At 38.2% G+C, this 26,511-nt stretch overlaps 1 protein-coding gene across 7 annotated transcripts in view; it reads right to left on the bottom strand.

The window, feature by feature from the left end:
• Positions 1 to 26,511, bottom strand: part of LOC149208027 (uncharacterized) — a 77,710-nt gene that overhangs the window by 3,599 nt on the left and 47,600 nt on the right. Inside the window, exon 2 of one of the 7 annotated variants that reach the window (XM_089395915.1) lies at positions 15,439 to 15,551. The exons of 4 other annotated variants lie outside the window; for them this stretch is intronic. In XM_089395915.1, the coding sequence (XP_089252041.1) occupies positions 15,504 to 15,551 (48 nt within the window). In that variant the 3' untranslated portion in view covers positions 15,439 to 15,503. Of the gene's footprint in view, positions 1 to 15,438; positions 15,552 to 18,824; positions 18,997 to 20,000; positions 20,612 to 26,511 lie in introns of those variants that run through there. 2 more of the 7 variants (XM_089395914.1, XM_089395918.1) reach the window with 2 other exon arrangements.

The raw sequence follows: 26,511 nt of genomic DNA on the forward strand, positions 1-26,511 counted from the left end.
AAAGTGTTTGAGACCCCTCCCAGCACTGGCCGGCGCAGCTCCTCCCCATAAATTCAGTTAGTAGCCCATAAATTCATTGGTTTCTCAGTCAAAACATTATGCCGCATCTGATATTTGTTCTGGTTGCGCTGACCTGCAGCCACCGGAATCGATCTGAAATGCGCCGACGAGCTGCTACGAATTTGAAACGCTGCACTATCAAATTTTCCCACATGGTGCTTTCTCCACCGATGTGGCGCCTCCTGTGGAGCCATAGCCAATCTGACGGTCAAGATTTAGCGACATCTGACGGTCAAGATTCAGCGAGAGCCGACGGTCAAGATTCAGCGAGAGCCGACGGCCCAGATCTGCCGAACCTGACGGCCCAGATTTGCCTAATCCGACGGCTCTGATCTTCCGAGATCTGACGGCCTAGATTGTCGAATTTTCGATGGTTCAGATTGACTGAGATCTGACGGCCCATATTTCCTTAGATCTGACGGTCCAGATCTGCCATATCTAACGGCCAGGATTGGGCTAGATCCAACGACTCGGATTGGGCTAGATCCGATGGCCCAGATCTGTCATCTCTAACGGCCCATATTTGGCGAGATCCGACGGCCCAGATCTGTCATATCTAACGGCCCATATTTGGCGAGATCCGACGGCTCAGATTGAGCAAGATCTGACCGTTCAGATCTGCAAGATCTAACGGCTCAGATTGGGCGAGATCTGACCGTCCAGATCTGCAAGATCTAACGGCTAGGATTGGTCGAAATCCAACGGCCCCGATCGGGCCAGATCCAACGGCCCAGATTTACTAGATCCAGCGGCTGAGATATACCAGATCCGACGGCCCAGGTTTACTAAATCCAACGGCTGAGATATATCAGATCCTACGGCTCAGATTGGGTGAGATTTGACCGTAACGGCTCGCATTGGGCAAGATCTGACGGCCCAGCTCGGACGAGATTTGACGGCCCAGATTTACCAGATCCAACGGCTGAGATATATCACATCCGACGGTCCAGATCTGCAAGATCTAACGGCTCGGATTGGGCGAGATCCAACGGCCCAGATCGGGCGAGATCTGACGGCCCAGATTTACCAGATCTGACGGCCGAGATTATGTTATCAGACGATAGGTTATCAGACAATAAGTTATCAGATGATACCTTATCAGACGACAAATTATCAGAGGATAGGTTCTGAGACAAGAAGTTATCAGATGATAAATTATCAGACGATAGGTTATCAGACGAGAAGTTATCAGAGATAGGTTATCAGACGAGAAGTTATCATACGATAAATTATCAAGTGGTTATCAGACGATAAGTTATCAGATGATAAGATATCAGATATAGGTTATCAGACGATAGGTTATCAGATGATAAGATATCAGATATAGGTTATCAGATGATAAGTTATCAGATATAGGTTATCAGACGATAGATTATCAGTTGATAAGTTATCAGATATAGGTTATCAGACGATAGGTTATCAGTTGATAAGTTATCAGATATAGGTTCTCAGACGATAGGTTACCAGTTGATAAGTTATCATAGATAGGTTATCAGTGAATAAGTTATCAGTTGATAACCTATCAGATATAGGTTATCAAACGATAAGTCCTCAGTTGAAAAGTTATCAGATATAGGTTATCAGACGATAGGGTATAGTTGATACGTTATCATATATAGGTTATCAGACGATAGGTTATAGATATTGGTTATCAGACGATAAGTTATCGACCGTGAAGTTATTTATCAGATACGCAGGTCGCATTCCACCTTCACAAGCAATGAGTTAATAACATTACAGCGATATCCGAGGGGTTTCTGTGCAGACTGGACCATTCGATCTGTGCCACCTAGCTGGTCTTCACTAACCAGATCTGGGCGATTGGATCTGTGCCACCTAGCTGGTCTTCACTAACCAGATCTGGGCGATTGGATCTGAGCCACTTGGCAGCCAGGTCTGCACCACTTGCAGGCACCTAACCACGACATCTAGGCCATTGTACTCTGGCACTTGGCAGTGCATTGACACGACATCTGGACCATTCTTACTGCACCACTTGGCAGTTCTCTGAACACGACATTTGCGCCATTCTACTGCACCACGTGGCAGTTCCTTTTGCGCCATTCTACTGCACCACGTGGCAGTACCTTGGACACGATATCTGCGACATTCTACTGCGCCACGGGCTAATTCCTTGGACACGATTTCTGCGACATTCTACTGCGCCACGGACTAAGTTACGTACCTAATCTAAATTGTTATATTGTATTCAATCCTTGGGTGTCATAAAGGAAAACTTTGAAGGCAACAATATGTGTTGCAAAAGTATTCTCTGATGCCGTGGTGTCTTGCAGCACACATCTTCAAGACTATTCAGGGAAAGGATTGTGCATCCACAATATACATCAGCATCTTGTTAACACCAATTTCTGAAGACATTAACTATGGCATTAAACAATTTGTACATATCGGTGAGATACATGCTTACAAGGGTCTGTGCAATAGTCACTAATCAACCTCATTATCCATAGATACCAATGATTCAATTGACAGCAGAACTCACATGAGCATAACATATCATTGTTGTTTTGTATATCCTTGTAACTAATGCCTATGATATTGATGGGCAAAGTTACCAATGACGATAGCAGTTTGGCAGAAAACTGAACAGAGCTATTGTTGCCATTAAGGCCTTGATGACACGAGTGTCTTGTATCGATGTTGATAAAGGTTTCATTTCATGTTGTATTGTTCAAGTTGCAGAGAACCGAATTGATATTGCTAGCTTGTCTAGTTGACTATTGAGGTACTAAAATGTTAATTTCCTGAGCTTCAGAGAGCTTTCGTTGATTGACAGAACGTTGGAATATGGTGGTAGTGTTGCCTTTGTATTTTCGCATTGTTTTGGCCAGTGTTATGTTGCACTGATGAGCTAGGGTTTATGACATGGTTTGATGATTGACAACAAGTAAGCTTGGATTTAATGTTCGTTCATATTTCAGCAGAAAAAATGTCACGAAGCATGCATATGTTGACCTAGGGTTTGATCATTTGGGCAAAGAAGAATTGGCATTGTTGTTGACGATCTTGTATCGTAGACATGTGGATTCAGTCTTCACACTGTGAAACGTGGTCTGCCATGGTGGAGTCCCTTTCAAGTTAGAGCCCGAGAACACTTCAAGGCGGCAGGGTGTGCTGGGACAAGTTGGAGCCAGGTAGGGCGTTGGAATGTCCTTTGTACACAAAGTGTTGGAGCATCCTTCAAGTTGGGGCCTATAAACCAAGGTGGTTGGTGCCTCCTTTAGTTGGAGTTGAAACTCTTGAAAGTTGCATCTTCAAGACAAATATTAAGAAACGTTTGGTGATTTTTCTCCCAATAGGGTTTCCACCAAAAAATCTCTGGCATATTGCCTTTATATTTTGACCTAAGGTTTGATCATTTGGGCAAAGAAGAATTGGCATTGTTGTTGATGATCTTGTATTGTAGACATGTGGATTCAGTCTTAAAACTGTGAAACGTGGTCCGCCATGGTGGAGTCCCTTTCAAGTTAGAGCCTGAGAACACTTCAAGGCGGCAAGGTGTGCTAGGACAAGTTGGAGACGAGTAGGGCGTTGGAATGTCCTTCCAATGAAAGCTTGTACACAAAGTGTTGGAGCATCCCTCAGGTTGGGGCCTATAAACCAAGGTGGTTGGGGCCTATAAACCAAGGTGGTTGGAGACTCCTTCAGTTGGAGTTGAAACTCTTGAAAGTTGGATCTTCAAGACAAATATTAAGAAGCGTTCGGTGCTTTTTTTCCCAATAGGTTTTCCACCAAAAAATCTCTGGCGTATTGCCTTTATTGTTGTGCATTGCTGAATGGTGTTGATGATTGCTTTATGTTTATTTGATACTAATAACAATTAATGCTCTATATCGTTATCAAAATAACTATTTGAAGAGAAATATTGATTCACCCCCCTCTCACTATTTCCAACAACAATGTCACATTAGATCCTTTGACCTAGAATACCATTTACGTGGCAGAGTCTGGGAAGTCTCCCATGTGGTGAAATTTCACTAATGAGAAAGAGGTGGAATGCTAAGGTGGCAATGGCATCCACCTTCTTGTGTTTTCGCCCTACTTTTGTCTTGTGAGGCATCTAACAAGACCTACTAGATTTTGAGGGAACAAGGCCCACAATAACAAAGCACAATAGTCAAATGTCCTTGAGATCCAACTATTCTACTATTGTAAGATCTATTTCATAAAATTTAGATGCCTAGAGAGCTCGGTTAGTTTGACCTCAATTATGCTTTGAGGTTTGCATTCGCTTTAAAAGAAAACAACACCCTTCCTCTTGTCCACCTTTCAAATCTCATTTGTTGATTTGCTTCACTTCCATAAATCAATTATCCAATTCACTGTTATTGTAAGTCAAACCATCTTTCCTTGTAATATACTTATTTGATATATGTTTTCTAGTAGTATCCTCAAGTGACGGATTTTGTTCAAATCATCTTAGTGTACATAGTAAGTGTTGAAAAATATGGTAGCCATGGTCGATATTTTCATTATGACGAAAATGGAAATTTAAAATTATTTTTATGCATCCTAAAAGATGACAAGTTGACTCCATTAAAAGTCAAGTCAGTTGGGCCTCTTAGATGCACCCATTCGACCCCTTCTAATCACTGTGTGTGTGTGCGCGCGCATGCGCCAATTGCTCCTCATTTGTGAAAATTCATTTTGGATCAATATATCTGTTTTCTGCAAGCTGGAAGAGAAAAGAGGGGGATCAAATTTGTAAAAAATGTGGAGGCTTGTTTCTTGATTATCATTATGTTTCTAGATATTTGATGGACATTGGATTCTCTCTCAAGGAAAGCATTTTTGGGTTTTCCCCCTTGTGGGTTTTTCCCTAGCCTCAGGCCTAATTTTGTCTCTTGTTTATTATCTCTTTGTGGATTTTACTGCTCATTTAATGTTTGATAGTTGTAATTTTCTTTTGTGTAACTACTTGATGATGTTATGAATAATGTATAAATATTGTCAAAAATAATCATTAGAAGTAGTTACTTGTTGAAGAAAATATTGTTCTAGTTGTGCCCTAGAAAAACAGAAAAACATGGTATCAGAGCACAAGTTCATTGAGCAGTGAAGAGAATCCAATAATCTTTTATGATGATTTCTAAGGTATGATGCAAGTTATTACAGTGGTTCAAATTTCTTTGTGATGGCCCACAAATAATGGCTCGCTTTTCTTGTTGTGGTTCAATCTTTGTGACCTCCAGTGGCTCGCATTCACACTCGGGTTAGCTCGCATCTATGACAGCGCACACTTGACTCAATAACTTGCTTTTCTGAGGCTCACATTTATGTTTGAGGATTTGTGGCTCCAAAAATTTGGATGTCTTTGCGCCTCTGTAATTCGAACATATATGTGGCTCATTGATTTGCACTACAGTGTGGCTCACATTATGGCATCCATATTACAATATGGTTCACTTTCTATAACATAGATACATCACACAGGCTCGGATCTCCTACCATGGGACTCATATTAACTTGTGTGGCTCACTCTGAGGTTCACATTGTGGCTCTCCTTACATAGTGGCATTGTTTTACATTGTTTATGTGGCTTCATAATTCTATCTCTATGGTTCACAGTGGCTCATACTCTATCCAAATGCGTGGTTCGTCTCTATAGTGAGCATTATATATCTGTGGACTATACTTGTGATTTATGGCTCGGTCTAATGTCCTATAGATCTGTGGTATAGCTCGCATTTTGTGATTTCTTTGTGGCTCGCGTAAATCACCTATGGTATTTTATTGTGGCTCGTATGTGACCTCAAGTAACCATAACCTTTGGGTAAGACAGTGAATTAGGATGGCAAATACCTTTATATGACAGTAACCATGATAATAATGCCAGTGATCTTGCTCTTTTGATAGTGTTGTAATATAGTACACCTCTTACAAGTGCTAAGTTTGAAAAGGTATTGTGTGATGTATAAGCCTAGAATCATGATAGTAACCAAGTCTTTTTCACTCCTAGATTGATCTATTTCCCCGATAGAGATCTATGTTCAAGACATGACAAAAGAGATGAACTCTCTTTGTAATTCTCGTAATTTTTGCCATATATATAAGTATGAAAGATAAAAGGAAGTTGACTTTATGCTTATGATGATGATATGAACTGTGTTCCTAGCTCTATCTAGGATATTGAGGAGTGAGTCCCTTATATTTGTCTCATCATTGTAATCCTAATCAAAGGTGTTGATTACAAATCTCCCACCATAATTGATCGAATGGAAAGATCTCTTGCCATAAATGTTGCAATTGTAGAAGAAGCTCTTGAAAGAGAAGTCATGGAAAGATATGAATATTGGATTATAAGCACAAATTTTGAATGGAGAAATGAATTGCTAAAGCAATGTCAAAAGATAAGCTCTACCTCTGCCAGATAGAATTGACCACTGACATTAATCATGTGAAAACACTGTGACATATAATGATGGATCTACGATATGAAAAGAGACATGTATACATCTACTTGTATAGAGTTCCCTAGACCTGAATAGCAAGACATATTGGTGTGAATGCCCTACCGAAATGTTGTATACCTAAAAGATCATATTGTGATTTTTAATGATTACTTTCTTGGAATAACTTGGATCTGCAAAACCCTAGTAAGTGTTTGCTCATGAAAATCCCTAGGTTTTGTGAATCCCTAGGATGCAAGGATGTTGATATCAAATTCAAACTAGCCCTTGTCTAATCCTAAAAGGTCATTAGGGTTTGGAACCCTTTCAAATCAATAAGGGTTAGAAATGAATGTCATGTGCCTGTGGATTGATAAAATAAAAGAACTCAAGAAAGATCTAACATCTTGATGTTGAGGTTGATTTGCAGGTTGGATTCCAAAAGCACTGAATACCAAGAGGGACTTGTATTGATCTTAAAAGATAAATATCGTGTATTCCTTTGGATACTCGTTTAAGAAGTTGCAAGACTTCGTTGCTAATGTGTTGATTTGGCTCGTTAAGCTAAGAAAGAGCACTAATAGGTTGTTGATGTTTTCTTACATACAATGCTCTAGTTAAAGTTGGATGATGTTACTGAAACAAGTGCTAAAATCCACCATGGCTACTTTTTGCGTTTGAGTTGGTTGATGATTATGTAAGAAGCCTTGAGTGGCTAAGGATCCTTTGAGAGGGAGCATTGGTTTGATAGCATCATTAGGTTACTATAAGACCTATGTGGTCGAGAAATTTGGTTCTGAGGCTTACAGTTATGAGGTACAAATTTCATCTCTCCCTGAGAGGAGATTGAAGGTGTACTATTTTCATCTCCCCTAAGAGGAGATTGATGGTATATTATTTTCATCTCTCCTAAGAGGATAATTATGGTGTATTGTCTTCATCTCTCCCTAAAAGAAGATTGATGCTGTACTATTTTCATCTCTCATGAAAGGAGATTGATGGTATATTGTTTTCATCTATCCCTGAAAGGAGATTGATGGCATACTATTTTCATCTCTCCTGAGAGGATATTGATCATCTCTGTGAGAGATTGGAATGTGTTATGGCCTCGTGAACAATGTTGTTTGGTTTGAAGCTATCAACTTTCCTTGTGTTAACACTGATGATCTCTCGCTTAGGTTGTGGGCCAGGAGACCTATAGATTAGTCGGAGAGATTGATCTTGAGAGAGAGAATGAAAAGTACCTCCTTGACTAAGGAGTGTTGAAAAATATGGTAGTCATGGTCGATATTTCCATTATGACAAAATTGGAAATTTAAAATTATATTTATGCCTCCTAAAAGATGACAAGACGGCTCCACTAAAAGTCAAGTCGGTTAGGCCCCTAGAAGGCACCCATGTCAGATGCTAGTTTCTTGATATTGTTTAGGTCAATTATCATGATTATCATTTTGTTTTTGGATATTTTGGTGGACATTGAATTCTCTCTCATAAGGAAAGCAGTTTTGGGATTTCCCCCTTTGGGTTTTCCCCTAGCCTCAAGCCTAATTTTTGTATCTTTTGTTTATTGTCTCTGTGGATTTTACTGCTCACTTCATGTTTGGTAGTTGTAATTTTCTTTTATGTAATTGTTTGATGATGCTATAAATAATGGACAAATATTGTCGAAACTAATCATTAAAAGTAGTTACCTATTGAAAAAAAATATTGTTCTAGTTGTGCCCTGGAAAAACAACAGTAAGATTATACTCAAACACATATATAGTCATACAAACCCATGGAAAATAATACTCAAACACACGTATATAGTCATACAAACCCATGGAAAATAATTGCCACAATATATTGCTCAATTTACATCTTGAGAATGGAGTAGGCTTCATTTTCAACCAACACAAACATCATTTTGTAATCATTATTGTCTATGTTTCTAGGATTGGCTAAGGACAACATAGTCAACATTCACTTATTGCATTGCTAGGTTTGGTTAATGTTGACATAGTCGAAGTTGACCCATAACCCTTCTTAGGAAAAATGCCCCACTCTTGAGTTGTGTGTATACACAACTCCCATTTGTAATTTCATGTATCTTGTTATCATTCATTCATTCATTATTTACAAAAGTGATTTGGCTTATAGTTACCTAGAGTGGTGTGCTCTTGTGATTGGATTATTTCTCTCTAGTACGTTGCACTTTGATTAATTTCTCTCTAGGTTTGTGCCTTTGAGTGGCCTAGTATTTTTTTCATTCTCTTTATCAAACAACTAGGTTTTTCTAGTTGGTTCCATTCGATCCTCTCTCATGAATCTCCACCAGTGTCAACGTAGATGTGAAGCTCCCTTAATTATACAATTGATCTCAGGCTATTTGTATGATAGCATCATTGATTTTGTCACTGTGGAACTAGGGTTTCAAAGCATCTTTTTACAACAAAATTTCAATAGCTCTATTTCACTAGTGGCACCATTGATTTTGTGACTATGGAATCAAGGTTTCAAATCACCTTTCACTACAGATTTTCTAGCAAGCAATCAAACAGTATTTCGGCTAGTGGCATCACTAATATTTTGTGACCATAGAATCATGGTTTCATATTATCTCATTTACTCTATTCATTCTGTGATCCAAAGAATTTTGGCTAGAAGCATTACCTAAGGGTTGAATACCAGGGTTTTCGAATAATCCCCTTTAATGATTTCCCAAAGTTTTAATCTGTTGTTTCAAGGGCTCACTTCACTAACTAATAAGAGGATTTTTCGCCAATAGCATCACTCAATTATGAATATGAAACTAGGGTTTTGGATCATCTATTCTTCAAAGGTTTCCTAGAGTTGAAACCAATCTTCGATTCTGATAATTACTTTCCAATGATTGTTTTATCAGGGTAGCTTAAATCACATGTATCATTAAGCAATTATACAAAAACAATCTCAACAATAATGCAATGATAAAATAGGATCATGTTGGCATAGTGACAAGTCGGCATTGATGTCAACTCTTGATGATGATGATGATTGTTGCTTATGGCTAAGGGCGCATTGTTGTTGTCGCAACGTTGCAGGGTTGTCTCATGTAATGATGTGGCTGGCAAAATATTGTTGATTTGATCATTTTAAATCGTTGTATGGAATAAGTTTAATATTTGTTAGCTCATTGTTAACCTCTCCATTGATTCGATGTCTTGACTCAATCCTTCATGGTATAAACACAATTATTATTAAAGCCAGGGTTTGTTGTTGAAAATATAAACATAATTGTTACTTGAACCGGTCCAAGAAAGTATAAATACATTGATAATAAATGGAAATGCTCCAAGGGGTTGCACATTGTGTAATGATAATATATGAAAATGGTCCAAGAACTTGCACATTGCTTTGGTCCATTTATTGAAGTATGGGCCACAATGGCTAGATATTTTTATATTTTTCTATTATACCATCCAGTTTGAATTTGGTTATTTAAATGCATTCTGAGGTTATCTTGAAATACCATCAAATATTACCATTGGCTCTTGCCCATGATAACCATGAACCGACATGATCTAATCAATCCTCCAAAGACTATAAGTATAGTGTGTGATCAAGCAGTAGGGGTGCGCATTTTTGGAGTTCGGACATTCTGCCAACTGCACCAACACCCATTTTCTTCAAGTTTCTTTGAATTGTTCTAGCCCAAGTACTCGACAAATTGGTGGCAATCTAATTATATAGCAAGTTTGTCTCATCTAGCGTGCATTGTCTTATAGGTGTGATTGGGTGAATCGTTGTGGTGTTGGGCACCATAGTTGAATGTGCCTACATGTTAATCTAGTATTGTGTCAAGTGTATTTCATTTTACTAGTGCAAATGACAAAGCAACAAGAAGCTTATATCTTCTGCATATGGAGTAAATTTTATTGAGTCAAGGATTCCATATACCAAGTTTTGATTTGATCAATGTGTATGGGGCAATATGTCCTGTAGTTTGGGGTTATGGGAGAGATCAATTTCCAAACATGATGATACAATGGTGTTGTGTGTGCATTGTGGGATACAGTGTAATGATGAGATGAGTAATTGTTGATGTGCATAGCCCGAGAGATAGACAGAACGAGATCAGATTATGGTGTTGGCAACAAGTTAAAAAATAGAGCTTACATACTTTGTGCCATAGAAATAGAAATCAATGGATAGCTCGAGAGAAGCGGGATGGATCAGAGCTAGAATAGAGGATACCTTCCTATAGTATGTTTTGAATATCAAACGACAAAAATGTAGAGCGATTGGAGTCAAAAGTAGCTTGCACCAGTTAATCACAGGTAAGGGTTTATATTAGTTGATTTTGTGTAACTTGAGTGGTGCAGAGTTCAGTGTGAGAGACAGAGATTTTGTTGGTTGAATTTGTGAGCTCAATCTTGTGTTTTGTATTGATTCATATCTCTATGGCCGAGTCTTTTAAAGTGTCGTGGCTAAGCGAGAGCATTTATATGCATGTTATTGTTCTAGTTTATTTGGTGGTGTTGTAAAGAGAGTTGTTGATATGTTGTTGTAGAGTTATGTTGTGTAATGTATGATGTTGAGAGGGTTTGGTTTTGTGTTGTGATTGAGCTTGTGAGAGAGAGAGATTGTTATGTACATTATTGGTTGAATTTGTGACAGAGATGTATTGCAAATGTATTGATGTATCGGGCGAGAATGTTTGTGTGGTTCTAGTCTGAAAATTAGTGAAACACGTCCTACAAGATTTGAATTTGTTGCAGGTGGACCCAGTGTGAAATACTCTAAAATAAGGTTCACAAAAGTCTGAGGGTTGGAACCTTTAGTGAGAGGGAGTGGTAGCGTCCTTCCATTGGTGGCCAAAGTATTCAATCAAGGAGTGGTGGCTTCCTTCCACTGGTAGCTACAGAAACAATTGGAGGTGGTGGCCTACACATTGATTGTGGCCAATGTAAGATGTAAAAGAAGATTTTCTAAATATTAATAAGAAGACAAGGACAACAGCAGTGGTGGTTTTTCCCAGTCGGGTTTCAACCTAATATTCAATGTCACTAAGTGATGATGTGTATGTTGACTTGTTGATGTGTTGTGCTCTTATGGTTAAAATGCATTTATGATTATATATTGCTCATGATTTACATGTGTTATCCACTTATGATTAGATTTATGGTCATAATGCACTACTAGTTAATCAATACTTCAATTAACATTGTAAAGAAGAGTGAAAATTGGGTAAAAGTTGAATTATCACGAAATATTGAATCCCCCACTCTCAATGTTTCTAACAAATCATAAAAAGACACCCAAGCAACAAAGAGACAACAAATTTACCCTTTGAAAACCCAACCTTCGAAAAAACCCAACAAAATTTTCTTCTTAGGAGAAATTTATTCTTCAGTAATATTTACAACTCAAAATATTCTAGGAATCTCTACCAAAATCCAAGTAAATCATGTTGAAGAAAGTGTAACTAGGTTCGGCCTTCATAAATGTAATTTTGATATTTATATTTATCAAAGAAAAGAAATATTATTTTTGTTAGTTATATCAATGAGTTTCTTGCTCATTGAATAGGTATAGCACATGTTAAAGTGCTATAGGAAAGTCAGAGTCAAAAGAAATGATGAAGACCCTTAAGGGCATGTTACACCATGTATATACTTGTATTAGAGTCAAAAGAATACCTCCAAGGAAAGTCACAAGTCTCTTCCATGCAACGACATCGCTAAAAGAAGCTATCTAAATTACATATCACAAATCGGCTTCATCTCTACAAATCGGCCTAAAGAAGGGACATACCTCTATATATAAGAGGTTGTCCACTCCTCCAATGACAATGCAATCTACCTCTGAAATCAACGAAGTAAAGGGACAAGTTAAGGGTGAGAAAGGGACGAAGAAATGATCCCCTAGTGTAGCGAAGAAGGAAGGAAGAACATTGAGCCTTAGAGGATTGTTCTAAGGTCAACTGCAGTCACACGTGCGAAGGAAAAGAGGGTCTCTCTGTTGTCATAACAGCCCTCCACCACAGTCATACTTATCTCATTGTTTGGGCTAGAAAAGTAGGCCTATAAGGCCTCTCACTCAAGCGAAGAAGAAGCTCACTCAAAAAGAAGGAAAGAGGACTTACACATAAGATTTTTGAAGGAATCCCCTCACACATGCGAAGAAACAGTGATACATTGTTGTCATATTAGACCTACAACTATATCTCAAGAATGAGCTCAGTTGAAGGAGGGATAAAGTACTCTTCATATGTGAAGGAATCTACCACGAATCAAATAGGAATCTCTTAAGAAGCATTACAAGGACTACTATCAATTGTCGGAAGAAGGACGAAGTGTCGGAGGAAAGAGGACGAAGTGTCGGAGGAAGGACGAATAACTTGACTTGTGCTTGGAGGATATTGTTCTCAAGGGTCCGGGGTTTGGCATTTATCAATAGAAGCTTCAATAAGAGAAATTTGAAGAAGGGTTTTCCTCTCTACGAGAGAGAGGTTTTAACCTCACAGAGAACCAACATCTTGTGTTCTTGTCTTTTGTATTTTGATAGCAGTTTGATGAAGTAAAAGAACATAAACTAATAATAAGAAGAAGATAAAGCTAACAAGAAAAAGTAAAAGAGCTTCACAAATTGTTAACATTGCTAGAAGACTCCTATCTTAACTACAATGCCCTAGATTCTTTGACATGGTATCGGAGCTAAGGTGACACATCAAGGAAGGACATCTCAAGAACATCTACAAGGTTGAAGCATCAAGCCAAGAAGTCTCAAATACATCGAGGACAAGAAGGTCTACCATCTACTATTCATCAAGGAAGACTACATATCAAGAAGAGAAGCACTTTGTAATATCATGATGAATTCAAGAAGGGCTACTAAATCGAAGTATTAGAAAAGACAGGCATGATTAAGCATCCATATGATACACATTCTAAAATATAGTCAAATGACAAAGGAGTAGCCAGATGACGAAAGATCTTGACATATCTCAAGAAGACAACTTTCCACAAAGGAAGAAATGAAATGACAAACTAGGAAGGAATTTTATCGATGGTCGATGCCCTACAAAAAAAGAAGCTCAACAAAACTTCATGATATCAAAAGGAAGGAGGAGATCCAATAGTTGAAGGACCCATGGAGAAGAAGTTGTTGATGAATGGAAAAATCCCCTAGCTAAGAGGGAGTTCCAACAAGTTCCTAATTACAAAGGAGCTTGAGCAAGTTCCTTGTCAGAGGAAAATTGGGCATACCTTCCCCAATTACAAGGAAGAGATAGACACAACATGCGTGTCTTCACTTTGGAAGAAAGAATGGACGATTGGGTAATCATCTGGCATCTAATGCTCTTTGAGGATGTGTAGGGCATCCAAGATAAGAGTAGGCAAGAGGACCGATATTCTTTGAGGGTTGGGAACCCAAGACAAGAATAGTCCTACAAGGTCATACTTAGTGAACACCCGAGTGGGTTATGTACCTTGAGAGACAATGATAAAGGTGTCTGTAAATCATAGGTCTCGCCAACATTGTGCTATGATCTTATGAGAGGTAGAGTTGTTAGTAAAGGCCTTGCTATAAAACAATGTTGGTTACTATGATGCTATAACAGATGGATTGCCAATCCAATTTCTCTTATGTGAATTCTTCAAGGCTGAAAAATAGCTAAACACCTTGTAATGATTTATGAATACCTCCCTAGTTAAGAGGGAGTGTTGAAGAAAATGTAAGTAGGTTCGGTCTTCATAAACGTAATTTTGATATTTGTATTTATAAAAGAAAGGAAATATTATTTTTGTTATTTAAATCAATGATTTTCTTGCTCATTGAATAGGTCTAGCACATGTTAAATTGCTATAGAAAAGTCAAAGAGTCAAAAGAAATGAAGACGACCCTTAAGGGCATGTCAAACCATGTATATACTTGTATTAGAGTCAAAAGAATACCTCCAAGCAAACTCACAAGTCTCCTCCATGCAATGACATCACTAAAAGAGGCTATCTGAATTATATATGACAAGTCGGCCTCAAGTCGGCCTAAAGCAGGGACAGACCTCTAGAAATAATAGGTTGTCCACTCCTTCAATGACAACACAATCTACCTCTGAAATCAGTGAAGTAAAGGGACAAGTGAAGGGTGAGAAAGGGACGAAGAAAGGAGCCTCTAGTGCAGCGAAGAAGGAAGGAAGAACATCGAACCTTAAGGACTGTTCTAAGGTCAACTGCAGTCACACGTGCGAAGCAAAAGAGGGTCTCTCTGCTGTCATAGAAGCCCTCCACCATAGTCATACTTATCTCATTGTTTGGGCTAGAAAAGTAGGCCTAGAAGGCCTCTCACTCAAGCCAAGAAGGAAAGAGGACTTACACATAAGATTTTTGAAGGAATCCCCTCACACGTGCGAAGAAACACTTATACATTGTTGTCATATCATACCTACAACTATATCTCAAGAAAGAGCTCGGTTGAAGGAGGGATAAAGTACTCTTCATATGTGAAAGAATCTACCAAGGATCGAAGAGGATATCTTTTAAGAAGCATAACAATGACTGCTATCAATTGTCAGAATAAGGATGAAGTGTTGGAGGAAGAAGGGCAAAGTGTCAGAAGAAGGACAAAGACTTGACTTGTGCTTGGAGGATATTCTTGTCAAGGGTCTAGGGTTTCGCATTTATCAATAGAAGCTTCAATAAAAGAAATTTGAAGGGGGGTTTTCCTCTCTAAGAGAGAAGGTTTTGCCCTAGCAGAGAGCCAACATCTTGCATTCTTGTCTTTTGTATTTTGATATCAGTTTGATGAAGTAAAATAACATACACTAATAATAAGAAAAAGATCAATCTAACAAGAATAAGTAAAAGTGCTTCACAAATTGTTATCATTCCTAGAAGAATCCTATCTTAACTACATGACCTAGATTCTTCAACAAAACATACCAGTCAAACTTGGTCAAATACTAGCTGGTCCAAGCTAGTAAGCCTCCAAATATACCAAGAGTCAATGCTAGTCAACAATCTGAAATTTAGCTTGAGATCAAGCTTGGACCTGCGATCAAAGGGTTTGTGATCAACTGCAATCAAATTCTGAATTTCCTACGGCCAAAGTATGAATTTCCTGCGGTCAAAATAGTATCCTTTCAGCAATCAATCTTAGTCAAAATCTCGATCAAACAATAGCCTAATTCTCAATCGAAGTGAAGCAGATCAAATTCAATCAAACTGAGGTCAAACAATAGCTTCTATAATTGATCAAACAATCCAATTCATCCTCCTTGAATTTGCATGTGTGAGCAACAGAATAAAAGAAATGTTGTGTCTAAATTGTTCAAGGTGGAGGAGGTCATGTCGTATTTATATTAGTTAGATGGACTAACTTTTGACCAAAAGTCACACCCCTTCACTTATGAGGCCGACTTGAATTTTGGGACCTACATGAAGCCCAAATAATAATTTTCATTTTCATTTTGTACAATTTTCTTTAGTTGACTTGGGAGGCCTTTTAGCATACAGGAATACTTCCTAACACTACTAGGGAGGTATTCTCTGCAACAAATTTCCCTTACTAAAAGTTATCCTTAAGAAAAGTTCATGAGCTTGTCAAGTTGATGTGTGTCTATAAAATAACTCCATCTTGGAGTGGCCAATATAACTTCTCATCTATCCAAGGTTGGCCAAAATCCTTTATGGCTCCTTAGGCAATGTATTAATCTCCTTTGGTCATGACCTGGCCTAGGCATCCAAACTTTTCTAGCTTCTTCGAACAAAATTTGCCTTTGGACCATTCACTTTTCTAGTCGAAGTCCCTTATGACATAGCCAAGTCCTTCTAGATCTAAAGGTGAATTGCATCTATCTCCTTTAGTCAACGTAACCAAATCCTTTTGTCTTCTAAGGAGAAGATATGTCCAATCTTATAATTTCCCTAGCACATTCAATTCTGATCGACCTAGCCAAGTCCTCCTGGCAGCAAAGGTGAATGTTTCTATAAATGCCCTTACCATTCATCTTTCTGGTCAAAGTCCTTTATGACCTAGCCAAAATCCTTCATTTCAATCTCTACCCCTGCCATTATCATGGACCATTCATTTTTCTAGTCAAAGTCCTTTATGACCTAGCCAGAATCCTTAACTTCAATCTCTGAAGCCAAACTCCCTCTAACATGGAAGCAAATCCTCTTGCCACTATTGCTCCCTCTATCACGCAAGCAAGTCATTTTGTTGAAGTTGTAAGTCCTGTTGTAATTGTTCCCTCTTACAAGGAGAACCCTCTTGTTACAAACTTTGCTTTGTTATCCCTCATGTTGCTAGAATTATTGCCTTGGCAGCCTTCACGATGTACCTTTTGGTTAAACTACTAAGAGTTGTATGGAATTGTCAACTCCCTCTTGATCCTTGCTTCCTTGCAAAAATAAACAAAGTTCATCTGCAATCTCATCAAACTTGGATTCTTTCATCTTCTCCTAAGGTGGACAGTCATCCTCATACTCGACATCAACTGCTAAGGGTTTCTTCATTAAGTCATGCATGACACAAACCCTAGTACTTTCTTATTCGAGACTTCAAACAAGATGCAGTCTCCAAGTCTCCTTATGAACGTGGCTTGATATAGCGTTAGGAGTGTTTCCAAGCCTATTAAATGTCTGAGGTAGAACTACAATGCTGCCCTCTCTTGTGATTGGGTTATTTTGCTTTATCTCATGCTGCTCTTGGGTTATTTTTCTCTCTAGCTGGGGTTGCTTTTCTTTCTCTTTACTGCAGATTTAGCATTTACTGCTTGCTTCCATTCATTCAATCCTTTCTCACACCTATGAATTATCTGCTGGCACTCCACAATCATAGTTTGAATTTGAAATAGATAAGAATGGAACTTAACTATGTTCACTTGTAGTCTATTTCTAACCACAGTAATGTATGGTAAATTTTTAACCGAAATTAACAGTGATCAAGAGCAGGGATATATACAAGTACATATACCCATACCATTTTCAAAATTCTTTGTAACAAGGTGTATATATCTTTTCTCTTTATATATTTTAACATGCACACAGGCATACATATAGGAATATGTGCCTATACCAACACATAATACTCAAGAAAGGAAACCACCAAATTACCAAAAATAGTTGAAACTGTTCTGCTTATGTTGCAGAATATTCTATAATTTTAGACTGCATTTTCAAACAAGGAGGACTCAAATAAGTAGCCAATCCCCAGAAATTGGTCAATAATTCTGCTTGGATGCATTGTATTTGGATTCATTCTACTCATAGATCTGGTTTTCAATGAGAAAAGACTTGTTCTCGTGCAGATCCCTAAATTTCTTTTCACCTGAATTCTATCTTTCAGGATCTTTTTGTTGTTCTAAGAGGTGTACCATACAGACTAAGTTTGATGTTGCACAAACCATGTCACGACTTGCCAGAATAAGTTGAATTATACATTTAGGAAGCCACACGAATAAACCCTTAGTTGTCAAAGTGTCTTTAAGATCCCACTTATTCATTTAAACCGAGTTAATAACTTAACTATTACTATTATTATTATGAACAAAATTTAAGTTAAAGCTTACAAAGCCTTGCTTCAATCAAGGTCTGATATGAGCTGCACATTCTTTAAGAAGAAATAGCATTGCCCTAGGGTCGTCCATCTTCCAAAACCCAGTTATTAGTTCACATCATTTATATGAAACATTTATCTAAATTCCTATGATCAAGATTAAGATCATTTATTCAAGAGGCAAACAGTTGAACTCTAAATAGTTCCCTGTTATGAACCTCCCTAAGGTATGTATATTGATGTAGTCACGTTAAAGTTCTTATGCATTTTGTTATAACGTTCATGCAGTATTTTTTCAGGAACGTAAAGAGAGTTATGTTCCACTCTTTTTCAGCTGGCCTCTAACAATTTTGACAGGGATTAGGTGAGGTTGATGCCATCAAAGAAGATTTGCAAGTTCAAGAAGAGAGAAAGGCAGAAATTCATGCCCAAAAGTGCATGCATGTTCCTCATGAGAAACATTTAAAAACCTGAGGAAAAGAAGGCCAACCCTTGTCAGCATGAGAATTCCCATTAAGATAACAAAGGTCATATTCTTCCTGTAATATATTTTCTAGGTAAAATTCTTACAAACGCATTCTACAGTGTTCAGACATCAGACACAGATCTTGCTAAGTCTGGAAAGTAATTACTATGGCATAAGATAGTCGATTTATCAACCTGGATGCCAAAATAATGTGTTAGATTTAATTTGTCTGTGAAATTTAATTGCAGTTCATCATGATCTTTTTCTATCAAAGATTGTATACAACTTTTAACAGCAATAAGTTTCAATCAATCACGATCACCTTTCAGCTATAGTTAAAGTCAACATGGTTAATATATAACCATATGGTCATGCCCAAAAGTGCATGCATGTTCCTCATGAGAAACATTCAAAAACCTGAGGAAAAGAAGGCCAACCCTTGTCAGCATGAGAATTCCCATACAATGTTCAGACATCAGACACAGATCTTGCTAAGTTTGGAAAGTAATTACTGTGGCATAAGATAGTCGATTTATCAACCTGGATGCCAAAATAATGTGTTAGATTTAATTTGTCTGTGAAATTTAATTGCAGTTCATCATGATCTTTTTCTATCAAAGATTGTATACAACTTTTAACAGCAATAAGTTTCAATCAATCACGATCACCTTTCAGCTATAGTTAAAGTCAACATGGTTAATATATAACCATATGGTCAATATATTTAACTGCAGTTCAACAGAAGTAGAAGTGCACGAGTATGGATGCCTTTTTCTTTATGGCAGTGTGTATGTTCGATATACTATTATATATTTATACAAAGATATCTACACACACACACACACACATATATATATATATCAAGAGAGAGAGAGAGAGAGATTATAACCATGATATTTTTTGGTTTGCTAATTTCTCTGTGACTAGCCTTTGACTGGGAAACCACGACCCAAGGTTATCTAAGCCATCAAAATCCCCTGGGGATTGCACCCAGCCTGGACCAGCCAACCCTTGAATGGCTGGCTTATTTGTACCCACGGGGTTTCAAACCCATGACCTTAATACAAGGAGTGCCTTAATAAAACACCATCATTGACTATTCTAAATCTTGGGGATACAACCATGGTGCACATCATGGGAAAATAAAACATCAAATTACAGAAAATTTTGGAAGAAATTCTACTTAGATTGGAGAGCATTACCATTGATCAAATGTTAGACTTAATTTTTAAAGGACTGATAAACACCAAATCCTTAGAAATTGAACAAGAGTTCTGCTTGGACGGCTTGCCATTCTTGCAATATATACAAGTCGCTTATAGCGCTGAATTTGAAGGAGAAAGTGCTTATCCACTTCCACAGACATTTTTATCCCGAGTTCAAATTTTTCAGGAACTGCTTATTGTTCTGATAGATCACCATACCAAATAAATGAATTGACATGGGCAAGCCACATTACAACTTAACATAGCACGTTGAGCAATATCTCTAAGCAACCATAACAACCAGTTGTTTTAGGTCATTAAATACCACACTTTTTTCAATTCAACTCCAAAATACCATTAGCAATTACTATTAACTTTCAGTTTTCCAATTCAAAAATTTTAGAATGTTATGCCCAATAGGCTTCACATGAATCAAGATTTAATATGACCTTGTCAAAGACCAGAACTCCTGAACAGATTGCTGTTCTTGGGATTTATACACATCATTTATAGCTCTGCATTTGAAGGAGAGACGGTGAACTTCCACAAACTTTTTTTCACCTGAATTCAATCCTTCAGAAACTGTTTAATTGTTCTAAGAGTTGATCGTACAAATACATGACTTGACTTGCTCTCTTAGTGTGCACATCATTTTCACAGGAATCACGAGTCAAACTCACCAACTCGTGAGTTCAACTTGGATTGGGCTGGAAAATAGTTAGACTCACGAGTCAAACTATCCTCCCCAATTGCATTCCTGAGTTTTTCCCAATCCAGTATTTTGTGCTTGTGTACCTCTTTATAGTTGTGTATTGTGTTCCTTACTATTTGTGTCCTTGTTAAGTTTCTCCCGAGCTTTTGCTGAGTTTTTCCAGATCCAAATTAAACTCTTCTCTTCTGCCTCACCGAGTTCTTCCTGACTCCAAGTCTGGTAACTTTCATGCACATGTCTGCATGTGCTACAACTAAAACACATCAATATTTTACACTTGGTACTTATGCATTACATGAGTTGCCCAGGTTCACGGGTGCATCAAAACACAAACACGCACATCAAAGTTGCATGGAGTCTCTTGTATGGGGACATTCCAGTACCCAGGGTACTAGAAATTTCTAGTACCCCAGGTTCATGGGTGCATCAAAACACACACATACACATCAAAGTTGCATGGAGCCTCTGCTATGGGAACATTTCTAGTACCCGGGTACTAGACATTTCTAGAGATGGGGTACCTGGTACAATCCTCCAAAATAGGCTATGCCAAGTGTGGGTATATACATCAATATTTTACACTTAAGGGTGCAATGAATCTCAGTTGACCAAGCTCATGGGTGCATCAAAACACACACGCAAACATATCAAACTTGCAATGAATCTCAGGTATGGAGGGCATCTTTAGTACAGGAACTACCGAGTACAAACCCTGAAAAATAGAGCATGCCAAGAGCAGCTGTTTTTGTGTGCGCGCGCAAATGTTAGCTTGGTTGGTTTGACATCTGCCAAAGTTGCAGTCTGATATGAGATCACAGGATCCATTCCCATTCAAGTCCTCTGAGGTTACCATCTGCTCATTCGAGCTGCTGGTTAATACCAACCTCCATCTAGGAATCTGGGGAAGTGGGTGAAATTATGTAAGCTTATTTCTTCGGTTAGATTATATATAATGAAGCTTGAAATGAATGCCAACAACAAGACAATGGTGTGTGTTACATAAAATCATTGTAGGTTGCGAGAATATGGTACCTACAACAGAAAACTGCCCAAAACTAAAAATTGAAGCCCATGGCAGCAAAGGTGCCCACATACCAAAACGTAGATACCCACTGCATACAATCACCATCCACAGCAAGACGATGACGCCTACACGGCAAAAAAGGGATGGAAACAGAAAGAAAATGGTGTCCACTGCATACTGTCAATGGCAAGAAGGAGCCAGAACAGAAAAAACTTAAAAAGCAGTTCTTGCAACTCCAAATAAGCGCCCCAAGCTCCAATTTGAAAGTGGTTTTCACCACTCACCAAATGACAAACAATGTTGCTGCATTTTTCATCTCCATGGTGGAAAAAATGATTGTTGGGCTTTATTTTCAAATTATACATGTTCCAAACAAGGTTTAGGGTTAAGAAAATAAAGAATTGACATATTTTAACTCAGATCTCATACAGCCAATCAGAAGTAGCCTAAGTGGTTGGGATTCATGGTGCTAATGCCACCAGCCTCGGTTGGAACCAGTGTTGTGAAAATCGCGATTTTTATTTTTTGCCGATTTTTTCGAATTTTTTTGCGATTTTTTCCGAAAAATTCGAAAAATCGCGGGGGTCGGGACAGCACGATATAAACTTTTTTTTGGTTTTTCATTTGCTCATTTGGACAGTGGCACGCGCGGAGGGAGGAGGAGCTGTTGGAGACAAGCTGAAGAGGGTTTTCAGCCGAATCTAAGTGCTTAGAGGAGAAAATCAAGAGGAGACCACCGATTTCTGCATAGAAACGGTATGAGGATTAATTTTTTTTAGTTTTCATTGTTTAAAAACATTGTTTTTGTATGTTTTTCATTGTTTTTGGTTGGGAAACTTGGTATGGGCACCATTTTTCTTTTGTTTTCATTGTTTTTAAAGAATTTTTTGTATTTCTTCATTAGTTTGGGTTGGGTAACTCGGTATGACTATGGGAACCATTTTTTTTTTGTTTTCATTTTTTTTAAACATTGTTTATGTTTTTTAATTTTTCATTGTTTTTGCCATTTGGTTGGGTAACTTGGGTTTGGAATGGTTGGGTAATTTGTGTTTGAAACTTTGAACTTTGGAATGGTTGTTTTAGGTTGGGTTATGGGTAACTTGAATTTTCATTCAATCATCAATGTAAAAATTAAATATTTAAATACTAAATTGTAGTTTGCAAATTTGTAACTTGTAATTTTGTAAATGCTAAATTGTAATCCTAACCCTTATTAAGTTATTTTCCCATAGGTTCACAACTGCACCAAAACACCATTCAAGACTTCAAGTTTGCAACTTCAAAGTTCAAAAACAAACATGCCAAGGAAATTGGATCCTTTCTGGGAATATGTTGTACCTCGTGCTCCGAATGATAGACAAAACTTGAGTTGCAAGTTGTGTGGAAAGTAGACGTACGGGGGGGTGTACAGGTTGAAGTTTCACCTTGCACAAATCCCTGGACATGATGTGGGGCCCTGTATAAATACAAATGCTGAACTTATCCAAAAAGCCATGAGAGCATTGGAAGAATTAAAGCAGACTAGAGAGGCCAAAGAAGAACTCAAAAGGCAACTAAAAAGGTCAGTTGAAGGAAGTGGGCCAAGTGGCACTCGTTCTACTGCAGCATCAGTTAATCCAGTAGCTGCATCATCATTTTTTGTTCCTCGAACCACACCTAGTTCACATCTATCTATCGGTTCAATGCTAAAAAGAACTGATAAAGAACAAGCTGACAGGTTGATGGCAAAATTTCTCCTCTGGAGTGATATTCCTTTCAACGTTGTAAGGAATAATCCATTTTTCCAACCTACTGTTGATGCTATTGCCAGTGTTGGCCCAGGGTACAAAATCACTTCTTATCATGATTTCAGAGGCCGGATTCTTCAAAATGAAAAGCGTGACTGCACCCAAAGATTGGAAGATTTTAGGGCATCATGGGCACAAACAGGATACACTGTTATGTCAGATGGTTGGACTGACCAAAAGGGGAGAACCCTTATAAACTTCTTGGTTAGTTGTCCCAAGGGGACTATGTTTATCAAATCTATTGATGCATCTGCACAAATCAAAGATGCAAGAACTTTATGTGATTTGCTGAATGTGTTTATTTTGGAGGTGGGTGAACAACATGTTGTCCAAGTCATAACGGACAATGCTGCAAATTATGTTGCTGCTGGTAGAATGCTTATGGAGAGGCATCCTACTTTATTTTGGACACCTTGTGCTGCCCATTGTATTGATTTGATGTTAGAGGACATAGGGAAAATTCCCTTTGTCAAAGATATTGTTGACTCATCAAAAAGCATTACAAAATTTATATATAATCATACATCTGTGCTTAGCTTGATGAGAAGATTCACCAACAACAAAGAGTTGGTGCGCCCCGCCATTACACGGTTTGCCACGAGTTTCATATCTCTTCAATCCCTCTTGAATTCTATGTGGGATGTGAAGAGAATGTTTCTTTCAGAGGAGTGGCGTGCTTTGTCAATGAGCCGCAAACCAGAAGGAGAGGTTGTATGCAGACTAGTTTCATACCAGGAAGACTTCTGGGCGGGAGTGCAGGAGGTGTGCACCGTTACTGAACCTTTGGTAAAGGTTCTTCGGTTGGTTGATGGTGAGAAGCCTGCAATGGGCTATTTGTATGAAGCCATGGATAGGGCCAAAGAATCCATTCGGGCCTACTATGATGATAAGGGAGATGATGGGTTTCAGAAACAACTTCTATGGGGAGTGATTGATGAGCGATGGAACAACACACTCCATCGTCCCATTCATGCTGCTAGGGCTTTTCCTGAACCCTGCATTTTCTTATGCATGTGGGTTTGATTTTGATGCTGAGATCATGGATGGATTCTTATCCTGTGTCCAGAAGATGGTGCGATCTCCAGAACAACATATAGAGATCTCTAAACAAATTGAGACATATAAGATGGCAGGTGGCACATTTGGCTTTGAGATGGATGTCACTGATAGGACGATTAAAATGCCAGGTATTTTTTAGTTTGTAACTTTGTTTCAAATTTCATTGTCTCTTCAAATTACATTTTTTTCTTATGTTTATTTAAAATTTTATTTGTAATTTTGTTGTAGATGCATGGTGGAAAATGTATGGTGGTAAGGTACCCCTTCTGCAAAAGCTTGCCATTCGCATCCTCAGCCAAACATGCAGCTCCTCAGGATGTGAGCGCAACTGGAGTGTATTTGAAAAATACACAACAAGAAGTGCAACAGGTTAACACTTAAACATTTAAAATATTGCAAATTTCCAAATAAATTTTTGAATTCATTAAACAATATTTTTTTTTATAATTATTAATTACTATTTCATGATCTTTGTACAGGTTGGAGTCCCAGCGACTTAATGACATGGTCTACGTCTACTACAATCTTCGATTGTGGGTGAGGCAACTTGAGAGGACACCTGATGTGGATGCCATCTCATTGGATGGGATTGAAACCACTGTTGCATGAAGGGTTAAGGCCAAGAGGCCTCTCATGGATTCTACTGATGATTGGTTAGTGCAGGAAGTAGTGGAGGGGGGGTGGAGGAGGAGCAGGAGGAGGAGCAAGTGGAGGAGGAGGAGGAACAGGAGGAGGAGGTGACACCGCCTACCCGGGCTACCACTGCCACCAGTAGAGGACGTGGTCTACCTCCTATAGCTCCTACTTCTAGTTCTTCAGCTTCTAGAGCACATCAGACTCCACTGCCATTTCCACCAGCACGGGCACCAGCATCTACATCTAGAGGGAAAGGGAAAGCTGTGGCATTTTCTCGCAAGAGGGGCAGAGGAAATCAATAGGATTAGACTTTTATTTTATTGTATATGACATTATGACATGATGAGATACATTATCATATTTTTTGTTGATATTTTGAAGCTGAGTTGGGACTCAGGAGACAGGACTTACTATTCAGGACATGATTCAATGTTATGTGTGATTTTAGCGCTAGAAATGATATTAAACATCTTATATATTAGTTTTTTTATCATATTTATGTGTCAATGTATTTATTTTATGTTGTAGATGGTTTAGATATTAAAAATTTGAAAAAAAAAATGAATATTTTTGTACCAAACGATTTTTTCCAGATTTTTCCAATTTTTTCCGATTCGTTCCCCGCGCCAATTTAATCCCGATCGCGATTTTCACAACATTGGTTGGAATCACAGGTAACCTTCCTCAGTATGGTTTGTGTGCTATCATAACAGGCCAGGGGGTTTTTTTTCTAGGCAGCAGCACTATGTGATCTTGGAGGCAGCAATGATTGTATGTTCTACTTACAAATTTCCCCCATTGATAAATTAAATAAAAAATTAATTTAAAAATATTAGATATGTATGCATTTGTTGGTTTCCTATTGGATAGGTGCCCAATGAAGGCTTTATTTTCAAGTTATGTATGTCCCAAAGAGTAAAGGATTGAGCAAATAAACCATTGACCTTTTATTGACTTAGATTTTTCATTTTTGTTGTATTCTATAATTGAGGACACACGTATCAAGGGCTATAGTCCACAATAAACTATTTTAACCAGAGGTAAGAGAAATAATGCAATCTTTTTCAAGTCCATCCAACAAAATACAGCAGGATGTTAGCGGTTGTTGTGAAGACAACAACATTCTTTTCTTCCAAGAATGGGCACTGGGAATGTGACAATCTACAGAGAAGCCAGAAAACCAATCATATACCACAATTTTAAGGGAATTAAATAGCCTATAAAATAGGAACATCCCTTGAATTGGATTGGGGTCACTGGACACATCCCTGGAGAGCTTAGGAAATGCATGTCCTTTGCCCAGGTGAAGGATGGGCATCTCCCGAGCCACACACCAGGGACAAGGGGCACATCCCCTTTCCGAGTTCATGTAGCCTATTGCAAGGGATGTAAACCATGCCTATTGAGGTACTATTTACTCATTTCCTTCTTACTTAGTAAGTTTTGTTAAAGATCAGTAAATCTTTGCTCAAACGCAAAATGAGAAATCCATTTAGCTTGATATGGTGGAGTTGTTTTTTTACTAGCCAAATAAATTGTTGTACTTGCTTCCTATGGTTCTAGTTCATGTATCGAAAAACATATCTTCTCAAACTGATCAATAGAACTCTGGAATGGTAACTTCCCTAGTGA

The sequence above is a fragment of the Pinus tabuliformis genome, chromosome 1_2 (assembly GCF_031772625.1).
Source record: "Pinus tabuliformis cultivar Carrire ecotype Pingquan chromosome 1_2, CPIR1, whole genome shotgun sequence".
NCBI lineage: Eukaryota > Viridiplantae > Streptophyta > Pinopsida > Pinales > Pinaceae > Pinus > Pinus tabuliformis.